General features: G+C 43.9%; 1 protein-coding gene and 1 long non-coding RNA gene across 7 annotated transcripts in view; one reads left to right on the top strand and one right to left on the bottom strand.

Annotated features, from left to right (window-relative positions):
- The window catches only part of LOC309529766, a 589,156-nt gene that overhangs the window by 457,535 nt on the left and 118,462 nt on the right, over positions 1–13,159 (top strand). The window lies entirely within an intron of this gene.
- HHAT (hedgehog acyltransferase) overlaps positions 1–13,159 on the bottom strand; it is a 195,262-nt gene that overhangs the window by 164,747 nt on the left and 17,356 nt on the right. For all 6 annotated transcript variants that reach the window (XM_082217683.1, XM_082217684.1, XM_082217680.1 and 3 more), the window contains 2 exons: positions 10,907–11,101; positions 6,938–7,150 (listed from right to left, as the gene is read on the bottom strand). In XM_082217683.1, coding sequence (XP_082073809.1) covers positions 6,938–7,150; positions 10,907–11,101 — 408 coding nt within the window. The remainder of the gene's footprint in view (positions 1–6,937; positions 7,151–10,906; positions 11,102–13,159) is intronic.

Below are 13,159 nucleotides of genomic sequence, written 5' to 3'. Positions count from 1 at the left end.
TTGAAAGGTAAGCATCGTCACAGTGAATTGGGCTGTGCAGTGAATATGACTCCACCTTCTCGCATCTCCCTTTTGCAGGAAATTCTGGACTATGATTATGAGATGACGTGGATATTTAGAACCTAACAAAATAGATTATTTCCTGATAAAGCACATCAGTTCAGGCAGTCAATTTTTGTGGTCCTTCTCTACCACAACAGCTGTAAATCCTTATCATCTTTCATGCAAGAATCCATAAACAACCTTGGAAGTTAATGCAATTTTCTGGAAGCTTCCCATACCACTAACACAGCCCCCTAAAACTGCAAAATAAATTCTACAACATCGCACATGCTTAATATTCAACACATAATTCTGCTTAATTAAAAAGAAACTAAGATAATGCTCTTCAGCTAAAGAAAATGAAATCACATTTGCTCATCTTTCAGCTTTGGGTAAGGCCTCTTAAATGTTTACTTAATTATGGATTATTAGGCTATTGTGAAGAAACCCGAAAGAAAGAATTTGACTTTGTATTATTTATGATGATTAATTGATAATTTTCACTGCTCATTTATATTACAGATCTGTAAATCATGTTATATGTATATTTGTACATTAAAACGTGGTGGGTGGGTGGGTGGGTGTATTGCTTTTCTCCCAAGTTAGATTGAAGGCAGCTTCTAACATTGAAAAATAGCATTACAAAATACAAAATAATAAAAAGAAACTAGTTTAAAACAGCAACTAAATTACATAGAATTATAGAATCACACAACCGTAGAGTTGAAAGTGACCCTTGTCCAACTCCCTGCAAAGCAGAGGTCTCAACGAGATCATACATGACAGATGTGTTAGAATTTCCATGTCTATCCCATGACGGTGTATGTTTTGACTCCACAGAATGGGATGTGACGGAGACAGGATGTTTGTGTTCCTGTGTTCCGTGAAGTGGGACTATTGTCCTTTGTTCTTTTTCTCTTTGCTGTCTGATGCTAGAGAGAGAGGGAGCCACGTTGCAGTGCTCCGTGTGTGTTTATATGCAAATAAAGTAGATTAGCCAAAATGCTGAGTTGCTGAGGTCTGTCACGCAAGGTGCACAAACTCTGCAGATCCCTAAGTGTGCCGGTGTCGGTTGACATCGGTCACTGTGATGTTCGGGCTGAAGAAAGCTTATGAAGCTCCCGAACGATCAACCAGGAGGGAGGGAACATGCCAGTTGGGCATGTGTCTCTGCCAGGGTCCTACTCGAGTGTAGGCTGAACTCCTGACAAGATGACCATCCAACCTCTGCTCAAAAACCTCCAAGGAAGGAGAGTCCACTACCTCTTGTGTCTGTTCCACTGTTGAACAGCTCTGAAGGTCAGAAAGTACGTCCTGGTGTTCCATCAGAATCTCCTTTCTTATAACTTGAAGCCATTGATACGGGCCCTACACTCCAGAACAGAAGAAAACAAGCTAGCTCCATCTGCCATGTGACAATCCTTTAGATAGCTGAAGATTGCTTTCATATCTCCTCTCAGTCTCCAGGTTAAACATACTCAACTCCATTAATCCCTCCCACCAGATGTCAAAAAGAACAACAACTACCAGACTTTTAGAAGACATCTGAAGGCAGCCCTGTTCAGGGAAGCTTTTAATGTTTGATGGATTACTGTACAGTGGTACCTCAGGTTAAGAACTTAATTCATTCCGGAGGTCCGTTCTTAACCTGAAACTGTTCTTAACCTGAGACACCACTTTACCTAATGGGGCCTCCCACTGCCGCCGCACCACCACCTCACAATTTCTGTTCTCATCCTGAAGCAAAGTTCTTAACCCGAGGTATTATTTCTGGGTTAGCAGAGTCTGTAACCTGAAGCATCTGTAACCCGAGGTACCACTGTATTTCAATATTTTGTTTGAAGCCACCCAGAGTTGCTGGGGAAGCCCAGCAGGATGGACGGGGTATAAATAATAAATTATTATTATTATTCATTGTTCCACATAAGATTTTCCAGAACCAGCAATTAAAATACAGTTTGCCCAGTGATCAGCGTCAACAACTTTTCTAAGATTTGGGTTTAACAAAACAGGGGTCTTCTTATACATGGGGGCATCTTATACACGGAAAAAATACAGTAAATTTCCCACATTCCCCATTGACAATCAGGCAGGAAGGCTTATGCACCAAGGTCACAGAATCCACAAAAGAGCCTTTCTGGAAGACCAAGTCAGCCTCCAGCACAGCCAAGTCATTCACCTGGCAAAACTCAGCAGCAGCCTCCTCAAGACTGTCAGTGATCTATGATTCTGATTATTTAGTAAGAAACTGTAAATGCAGCAGATATTAGACTATAATGTCCAACATGCCACTTGTATAATATGTTTGTTTGCCTGCATGTTTGTTATCTAAAAATTAAGCATTTACCTTCATTCGTGTGTGTGTGTGTGTGTGTGTGTGTGTGTGTGTGTCGTGATTTATACTTCTGAAGTAAATTAAGTATTTGTGGGGAAATAGGGGGGGGGGAATCCTCAGTTGTTAAGGGTAAGGGAACGAGGAAACACCTCATTCAGCTAACTTACCATTTCTTTATTTTATTCTTTCCCCTTTCTTTCTTTCCTTGCTCTGTTCATCGCTGGGAAATGATTACACAGATGATTGGCTTATTCTCCATAAAGAATGGAAGATTACTTAATAACTCTTATTACATCTTTCAGGGAGCTTGCCGGATGCTTTCACTATTCTGACTCATCTTTAATGACATCTCACTAGCAGCGAATACTTTGAAGAAACTACCATTCTTCAGAGTGCTTGGTGGGGGAGACTGGAAATTTCTGGGCTGCTGCCAATTCAGTTGTGATGCATGCCAATCAGACTTCTATAGGCATGTTGACACATCTGCTTCCTGTTCGAGCACCAAATCATGAAATAAAATATTCATTTAGGCACATCAGCAGAGATTTATCGAGGCCGTAGAGTGTTTCCTTTTAGTGGGAACCGGGTATCGACATTCCTTCAGCAGCTTTTGAAAATCTTTAGTTTGGAGGTAATTTTCCTTTCGTTTTATGGAACTGGTAGAAAGGTGCTTACAGCAGCTGATGTTCCTGCTATAGACTTGCCGATACAGCAGCTGCAAATTCAAGATGAAATGGAATCTCACTAATGCAAGCACACAGGTCTCCACCTTCTCTCGTTTATTTCCTGAGTTGCCGGTTCTTTATTCTATATTGTAGAGATGGAAACCTCAGGCCTGGGGGACCAAATGCACGTCTCGCTCTCGCTCTCTGGCCCTCAGGCCTCTTTCTAGGCTACACACCCTTTAGAGACACATCCCTCAGCAGCCCTTGTCTTTTGGAGTGCTTTTGCCTGGCTGGAATAATACTACTAATACTAATAATTTATTATTTGTACCCCGCACATCTGGCTGGGTTTCCCCGGCCACTCTGGGCGGCTTCCAACAAAGATTAAAAATACATCAAAATGTTGCACATTAAAAACTTCCCTGAAATAGCCTTCAGATGTTTTCTAAATGTCAGGTAGTTGTTTATATCTTTGACATCTGATGGGAAGGTGCTCCACAGGGCGGGCACCACTACCAAGAAGGCCCTCTGCCTGGTTCCCTGTAGATTTGCTTCTCGCAGTGAGGGAACCGCCAGAAGGCCCTCGGCGCTGGACCTCAGCGTCCAGGCTGAACGATGGGGGTGGAGACACTCCTTCAGGTATACTGGGCCGAGGCCATTTAGGGCTTTAAAGGTCAACACCAACACTTTGAATTGTGCTTGGAAATGTACTGGGAGCCAATGTAGGTCTTTCAAGACCGGTGTTATGTGGTCTCGGTGGCTGCCCCCAATAACCAGTCTAGCTGAACTCTGTGTCACTGAACTCTGATAATGCTTCCTGTTGGCTTGGACGGAGCATAGAGAGATTGAAGAATCTAGGCTACCATAGAATGGTAACACGGGCATTCATTGCTCCCCACAACGGACCCAAATGGCAAGTGAGCCACAGAATGTTGCCCAAAAGGGATTATGGCCTGTTGACTCATGTGGTCTACTAAGACAAGAGATTGCTTTTAATTGCTTAATAGATAGAAATTTAATTGTCCCCAAATTTAATCCTCAATATCTCCAGGCAGGGCTGAGGAAACCCTCGAGAGCTGCACAAACAGCCTATTAGCAACACCTGTTAGCACCTAACAACAACAAATATTATCAGTGAAGCACATAAATTTTAATGCACCTTCCCCCAAAATTCAAGATTTGTCTGCACCTGTTGCAGAAACAGGACCGCCAGGCTGTGTCCCACTCTCCCCAGCTCCCATCCTGTAGAGAGCACTGTCATGTAAAATTATGTAAATACGCCAATGCTTAAAACATTTATCCACTTAAAATCTCATCAGCGAGAATTTTTGAAGTCAGGAAACATGCATTTTTAAAGGAGATAATGAGAACAGGAGTTCAGCATGATCTGAAAAGAGCTTTCTGGCTTTGCTAAAAAATCCTTATGATTAAATGACAATCTCTTTCAAGGCATTCAAGAAAATCTTATCACCTCCTATTTGGAACACACGCAACCAGCTCCCACGACACCTCCGACACATCCCCAAAATTCAAAGCTATATTCCATCGAAATTGGCCTAAATCTGATGGCCAAGAAAAGAGGTAAGCTTTCCTGGATCTGATGGTCCATTCTAAAAATCAACATGATGAACTAACTTACAGTTGAACTAACTTAGTAATTTGCGAGCTGCACACTTAGGGAGGAATTCAATGTTGCACTGTGCAAAAATTTCAGTTTGCCAGACAGAACAATCCCCCCCCCCCGCATGCTGTTCTGGGGGTTCTCTCAACCCTCCCAAGACAATTTCAGGGGGTGCACAGGGGGGAGAGGGAAAGTCCCATTGCATAATCATAAGCCCTTGCACAGAGCTTCCACTGACCAGACGCATTAGGTAACTCCTGCCCTTAGGGGTTGGGGACCTGAAGTTTTTGCCCATAGACTTTTCCTAATTATAGAGCTGGACGGGATCTTGTAGGTCACCCAATCCACCCCCTGCTGAGTGCAGGGAATCAAGAGCTACAGCAGGGATGGGGAACCCTTTTGGCAGGGCAGGGCAGATCATTATCTCCCATCCCCCAGGCCAACTCTAACAAGTGGGTGGGGCCCATCAATCATCCCATGCCATGAGGGTTCCATCCTGCTCTCTACAGGGGTCTGCTTCATGACAGGGAATGTGCTGGTGAACATAAAATATAACAATAACAATAGTGAATTGAATATAAGGAATGATGTGAATTAGAGAAAAATATGTAATATCAAGCAGCGATGGGAGGAAGGAGGGAAGCATCTCATACGAAGAGCAGGAAGTCAACTTTTTTAGAAAGTTGTATTAAAGTTGATGTAGTTCGACACTGATTTGTTAAAAATTTGGAAAACTAATAAATATTTTTGGCAAAAAAAAATGTGCTGGTGAAGCAGCACTCAGCAGGAACAAACTCTTCACTCATCAGCTGAGCAGAGGGTTCAATCCTGCTCTCTGCAGGTGTCACTCGCAGTTGATTGGCAGGTGCAAGGGATGTTGAAGAAATGGCCCCCTGGGCCAAACCTCCACCCTGTGGGTCATCCACATCCAGCCCCCTGCTGGGGTCTCCAGGTAGGGTTGGTAAAGATTCCCTGTCTGAAATCCTGGAGAGCTGCTGTCCATCATTTCGAACAATAATGAGCTAAATAGACCAACAGCCTGACTCAGCATAAGGCAGCTTCCTATGTTCCTAACCCAGGACAAGAGCATCTCCAACAGATTGCGGTCCAACCTGTTCTTGAGAACTTGCAGTGAGGGGAAGCCACCAACCCTCTAGATAGCTGGTTCCTTTGTCAAACTGCTCTTACGGTTAAAACATTTCTCCTAATACTCAACTGAAATTTCTGCTGTAGCTCTGAAGCCCATTAGATGTAGTCCTGCAGCAGCAAACAAGTCTTTGTCTTCTTTCCATGTGACATCCCTTCCACGCCACTCGCCATCTTTGCTGCCACCTCTCAAAATTTGATAAGGATTCCCCAAACCCTTCACCTAAGTCCCAGAACAGAGTCTATGCAGTGCCACACTAAAACACCCTCACTCTAGCTGCTGAGGAACCACCGATGATCACTCTGTTGAGTATTTCCTCCCAACCAGCTGTTAATCAACACTTAAGCAGTTTGTTAACCAGATTATCCTGGGGAGCTTTGTCAATGCTTTGCTGAAATCAAGATGAATTGCACCCACCGTATTCCCACAACCCATTAAGCTAGTAAAGTGGGGAGGGGGGGAATAGATGAGTCTGGATTTATTCTTGTGGCTGTCTTCAGCTCCCTTTGCACCTTGATATTGCATAGACAATTTTGAATCACAGGATTCTTTGATCCAGCCAGCAGGCCCTGCCAGTGGCTACACTGGTCTGAGGCCATGCCAAAGCTCCTACTTGCATGGATGCACAGTCAGTGTGTTTAGCATGCCACAAAAGCAACGCAACTCCCAAGAGGCTGGGAATCATGTAAGTGGTAAGATCAATGTGGTGTCAGAAAACCATGTGGCCAGAGGCCTTCTGGTGAGTCCTGACTGGCATAGGCATGAGAGAAAGCTATGGCAACAAAGCAGGTACATATGTTGCTATGAAGTAGGGTTTTGCCAAAATTGGGTCCCCAGCTATTGCTGGACTACAACTCCCACCATCCCTAGCTAGCAGGACCAGTGGTCAGGGATGATGGGAATTGTAGTCCAAAAAGAGTTGGAGACCCAAGTCTGGGAAACCCTGTTATAAAGGGACTTAAGAACCAGCAGCCATGAGCAGTACAGAAATCGCTATTCTGCCAGGATCAAATTATTATTATTATTATTATTATTATTATTATTATTATCATCACCATTATATCAATCACCTTCTAAACCACTGTCTCAAGGCCATTTGCATATAAGATACCAAAAAGTGCTGTCACCTGTTTATAAAATCCATCAAAGGTAATAATGGGTCCGTTGTGAAAGACAGGATAATAGAACACATAAGCCAGCATCCAAAGGAATGGGTGATGAGTCATTTCAGCAGACCTGTACCAGCAGTACTCTAGACCAAAGCTTGTGTAATAGAGGCAGCGGACAGTCAGGGTGAAAAGAAGCAAGTAGTATTCACTTTCACTGGCATACCAGCCTCTCTGTAGAATAAAAGCAGATCAAAAATTATGTGAAGTATCATCCACACATCTAAGGAGATAAAGAACATTGTGGATTCAATGCCACACAACCACAAACTAATCATTTTTACGATACTCTGTGTTTATATAACTTTGGCTCTAGTGCTCAGTGTATTAGGTACTACTATCTAAAATGCTACTTTTCTACTTTATTGAATATACCAAACACTGGTGCCATCTTTGAAGGGCCCTAGGTGCCTGAGCACCCACAATATTTTGACTCTGGGTGCCCACCTGCTGCCTAGCTGCTTTCTGGTGCCCTGGTGGCGACTAGACTGAGGCCTTTGTCTTCACCACAGGGCCTCTGTTGGGGCCTTTCTGTGGTTGCAACAGGCCTCACTGGGCTTCCCCGTGGCCGCAGCGGGTCCTGTTGGACCGCCTTCTGCAGCGTGATGTCACACCCAGGCACCCACAAAGTTGGGCAGAACCCAGTGTGTGTGATACCAAAAACTACATGATATATAGCAAAATCCATATGAATCAGCAGAGTAGGTACCGCCTTGGGCAGATTTGAGCTACCATCAAATGTTGGCAAGTTGTTGGGTATTTTACCAGGGAACACAATTTGAATCTTCTGCGTCAAACACCCAACATCCGGAGTGCTGCTATGCCTCCCCATCTGAACAGAGCAGAGCACAAGCTCATATACCGTATTTTTCACTCCATAAGATGCACTTTTTCCCTCCTAAAAAGTAAGGGGAATGTGTGTGCAGCTTATGGAGCGAATGCAGGGAGGAGGCAGGCAGGAAAAGCTCCATGCGGCTCTTGCGGGCTTTTCCCCAGGAGGGAGAAGGGACTGACGTGGCCAGTCAGTCCCTTCTCCCTCCTCGTAGAAAAGCCCGCAGGAGCCACGTGCTCCTTAAAGGGTGCTTTTGTGGGCTGTGGGGGAATTGCCATAGCCGTGCGCAACCTCTCCCTGCCGGACAGGCTGCGCGTGGCTATGGCAGAAGCCAAGACAGCCAGCAGGATGGATCCCGCTGGCTGTCTTGGCTTCTTTGCTCTTTGGGGCTGGGGGGGGGGTGGGACCTGGGCTTCCCCCGGCAGCTCCAAGAAGCTCTGGGAGAAGACAGGCTATTTTTTTCTTGATTTCCCCCTCTAATAACTAGGTGCGTCTTATGGTCCGGTGCGCCTTATGGGGTGAAAAATACGGTACTATATGTATAAAGTTATATAGGAGCCGTTGCATGCTCTGTAACAGCACTGAAAATCATTCTCTATTCAGGGAGAGAAATCAATATTGAGATAAGGCCTGAAGAGGATGAAACTTAAGGCAGAAATAATAAACCCAGCGGCACAAGACCCACATGCACAAAGGTCTGTAACATTATTCAGACACTTTCTGTTTCCTGCTATGGGCTGTATACCTCTGGGGAAAGAATCCACAAAAAAGCAAAATGAGAGCTGCATTATCGTGCACTTTTGGCCTAAAACTCCTGTCTGCCTTTATTAAAAAAAGAAAAACCCAAAAACCCTCCAGTTTGCTGAGCAATTAAGACAAACTCTGCCCAGGACTGTAAAAGGAAGATCAGAGATCTGATGCTGTTGGAGATAAGTGCTTTAACAAGGGAAGTGAAAATTTCAATGGCACAGAGAGGGCTCATTTGGGCAAATTGCATAACCACTTCCATCTGCATGGGGGTTCCGTTCCCAGCCCCCGCATGTGTCCACAGAGCATGCATAAACTTGCTCTGCCCATTTACTGCCCTCCTATACCCCATTCTGCCTCCCATTCTGCCCCCGTTCTTCCCCCTCCTGGGTCCAAAAGGACCTGCCCATCAGCGGTGACATGTCAGTTGGATGCACGCAAAACCATTGCTGCCTGTAGTTTCACGGATACAGCTTCCAGAAAGGTTTGTACCAGAAATCTAGCATAACATTTTATATGATAAGAACATAAAGTGAAAGTTTGGACTTCCTCCTCAAGGCAGACTTTCTCAGGCAAAGAACACAACATAAAGAATTGATTTCATTATGACCAACTTGACCTACTATTAGACCTGGCCAAGATTTGCTCACAGACTACTGGATACCCACCCCTGTGATAAAGGGTACCAGATGAATGGTATCTGCACAGAAGAGAAGGGAACAAGTCGAAGAGCATGGAAATGCTCATTGGATGACCCCAGAGGTTGATAACGCACATTGGTGTTGGCCCCGGGCAAGGTAATACAAAACAACTCTTGGTGTCTTTAGAGAGACAGATTTCATATTATGGTGGAAAAGCTGGAGGCACAGGTCATTGAAAGCAGTGCTAACAGCATAAATTAGTCCCAGTGGGTTGCATGGGAAACACTCCACCAGTAGAGTTCTAACATTAAAATAGCAAAAATCACTGCTTCATTATGAGAAACCCTCATTTCCTCTCCCATTTTCAAATGTGGGATAGGTAGGTAACAGGAACAAAGGCATTAGCCAGCAGCTGTAAGCTTAAAGTCAGAGGGGATTTCATTGGTACAATGAAAGTTCTGAGTCAGAGAAAACCAAAAAACTTATCTAGAAAAAGTATCAGGTTGGCAATGGGAGTCACGACAGATTGACATTTCCTTAATTGTTTCCCGTTGAAACTTAAGAAAAATGATCCCAATAAGACTAGAAAGCAGTTTTTGACTCTGCGTCCACCAACCACAGACCATTGCTGACGACACTGAAAGGAGCAGGAGAATGCAGAGACCTCATAAAAACAGAGTGGTACTAGGTTTGTGGGGCCGGTTACTGGATGAGAGAACACTCAGGCACTTATTATCTCCATTATCCTGATGATTCGAAAGGTCAGCACGACCACAGAATATGGAACCTTGCAGAAATATAAAAAGGAGACATGGATCTGGAATTGAATACTTCTACAAGTCTTGTCTTCATTTTATGAAATCATGAATCACACTATGAAAGGCCCAGCTTGACAAAGAAAATGATGATTAGGGTATTTAAAAGAAAAGTCTAATAACAGAGCTAATATGTGAAGCATAAAAAAACAAAACCAAGGTTCGGAAGCCAACGAACCATGCCTTCAAACTGTGGTTTGTTGGCAGAAAGCAAAACATAGTTAAGCCATTAGGCAGAATCCAGGCAGTTGAGTTTGCCTGTCCAGGGTGGAGTCTATCCCTAGCATGAGTTACTGTTCTAGACATAAGCGTCACCCTCTCCACACCGCTATAAAACCCCTCAAAGAATTCCTGCTCTTTTTGGAGATAGCAGCAGCTTGGTCTTTTTCAGACATAAATTTATTGTTCTGTTTGTTACGCTAGTTCCTCTGCTGGTTGTTTGGGACACTGGTTTTTGTTTTATTGGATGCTGTTTTCAGTCATTTTTGAAATCACCAAGAGATTTTATGGACAGCAGTCTAAAAATCTAGATAAATAACAGCAACAATGCTGATAACACTTCTTCCTGAGGCAGAGAAACAAGAGGAGTGCACAAAACAGCAGCAGAGGCAAAGCCAGAACAGTACATCATGCAGAGAGACAGTGGCTAACCCCTCCTCCAAGGATGAGCACTTTGCGCTAGTTCGCCCTAGCACACATGTTGGAAATTCCTGAAGTGAGAGGGGTAACTATTCTTTAAACCTTAAGCTTTCTTATAAAAGAAGATTCCTCAAAATGCACATTTTCAGAACCAAATTGAAAAGTGGTTATTTCAACAATAAAGCGCTAGGTATGAATGAATTTAAACAAATAAATCAAAGTATTATTTTTATTTTAAAAAAACCCAACCAGTTACCTTTATTTCTTCCAGGGCAGACATGCGCAAAGTTGACAATAGAAGCAATGAGCCCAGCCACATCAGAAAGGGGTTCTTATATTGAGCCACTCCGTATGAGAAAGTTACATGTAGAAAAATCACTGCCAAACCATTGGTACCAAGCAGAAACCAACAGGCTGCCATGCCATACACCATCAGAAACCAGGGTTTGTACTAAAAAGACAGGGAGGACAAAAATGAATGAAAACACTCGCTTTCGGTTCAATGCACGACTCAAGATTCAGCTCCAGATGCAACTCAGTTTTGCATCAGTTTGTACAAGGGATGGAATAGGAGTACAATTTGATCCCCTGCTAAATTTTCCCGTTTGCCCTCTGACGAAGAAATGAGCAGTCCATAATTTTAATGGTAGGTTTATTGTAGCTGTGGGAGACGGAATAACAACAGGAAAAACCCCAGAAACCCAGAAGACCAAAGTCAGAGATTGATGTGCATTATAAGTGAAATAAGTGTTTGATCCCCATTAACCAGCCATATGTCAGGCTACCTGGTATCTTCACTGTATGTAACAAGCGGAGATTAGAAGCACCTGCTGCAAGGGAGAGGTCTTACCTGTAATCCCAGTTCGTTACAGTACCTGTACAAAATACACGTGTCAACAGAAGCAATCAATCCAGCAGATTCCAAAGTAGCCACCATGACCAAGACCAAAGAGCTGTCCAAGGATGTCAGGGACAAGATTGTAGACCTGCACAAGGCTGGACTGGGCAAATTTAGCAGGGGATCAAATACCTTTTTCCCCTCACTGTAGATTTGGAACCAACCCATTAGTCACACTTAGGTTGCGGCGCTTGGAAAAATGTCAGCGCCTGCCTTTATTACAAAAACACAGTGTCGACCTGTAGCATATAACAGAGACATCTGTGGAAAGTGTGTGATATTTAATTTCAAGCTACTGTACAACCACTCCCCCTCAAATATTTAAAATAGGAAGAATTCTTGAAGGAATAATTGAAAATAAAAGTGGCTTGCTTCTAATGAATTCCATGCTGAGCAGTGTTGCAGGCTCTCTGTTCCATAAGATTATTAAAACTAGAGGAGAGAGAAGGGAGGAAGCCACTGAACTGTGGCACTAAAGCAGGTGAGAAAAGGGAATCCATGCATTTCTACAAGGACTGGGGAAGAAATGGGTTCATGTGGCCCGAAGGGGAACTAATTTCCCCACCTACATAAATAAGAGAGTTTTTCTTCTTCTTCTCTTTGCCTTTGCAAATGTGGTTGTTTCTGAAAAACTAAGGGCTTCTTCTTCTTCAGTTAATATTTCAAACATGCATCCAATAAAGATATATTTATGCCTCATTTCTGCTTAAATTTTGAAGCCCTTACAAAAATTGACAGTTGCAGAGGATAGTTTTCTTCGCAGTTGGAATTGCTATACAGTGGTTCTTTCTTAGCTTCAAAGAGTGGCTAAGAAACCAGCAGACACCTAGACAGGCCTCTTGAAGACTTCCAAAGAACAGCTGAAAAACATTGAATATTATCTGAAATGCTGTTCCCCTCTGCTAGGTCACACAATGTCCCTCGACTCTACTTAGAGCAGCACTGGAACATTATGTGCAGCTCTTAACCATGTCTTTTTACTGACTGAGTTGTAATTTTTGATTTATTTATTTTTAACCATTTCACATTTCAGAGTGTGTGGCTGATGTAGCACTTGCTATCCACCCCACCACCGCCATGCTTTGTTCTAGACCAGGCATAGGCAGACTTGGCCCTCCAGATGTTTTGGGGCTACAATTCCCATCATCCCTGACCACTGGTCCTGTTAGCTAGGGATGATGGGAGTTGTAGTCCCAAAACATCTGCAGGGCTGAGTTTGCCTCTGCCTGTTCTAGACCCTTCACACATTAGCCATGAGAAATGGGAGGGGCCTGTGCAGAAGTGGGGCAGCTGGGTACACTTACTCCAGGCCTCAGAGGGCTAAATTGGCAGGGGCAACCCGCTAGGGACTGGTGGCATTTTAGTTTGAGTTTATAACTTCATTCTGACAAGGCTCCCACCTCAAACGTCAGACAAACTCTACCCAGGACTGGAAAGAGCACCACATATTTAAAGGGTACTACAGCTGTGCCCCTGATCCAGCCTCCGATGTTGAGTGAAGCTCTGTGCCCCTAGAGGTCACAGGAGATCTCATTGGGCAGGTATACATCCCACCTTTTAGGGTTGCTACCAGGACTGAATGGCACTGGATGGAGGCCACAGAGGCAACAA

This window comes from Podarcis vaucheri (assembly GCF_965113315.1).
Source record: "Podarcis vaucheri genome assembly, chromosome: 3".
In the NCBI taxonomy this organism is placed as follows: Eukaryota; Metazoa; Chordata; class Lepidosauria; order Squamata; family Lacertidae; genus Podarcis; species Podarcis vaucheri.
This window is presented reverse-complemented; position numbering and strand designations above follow the sequence as displayed.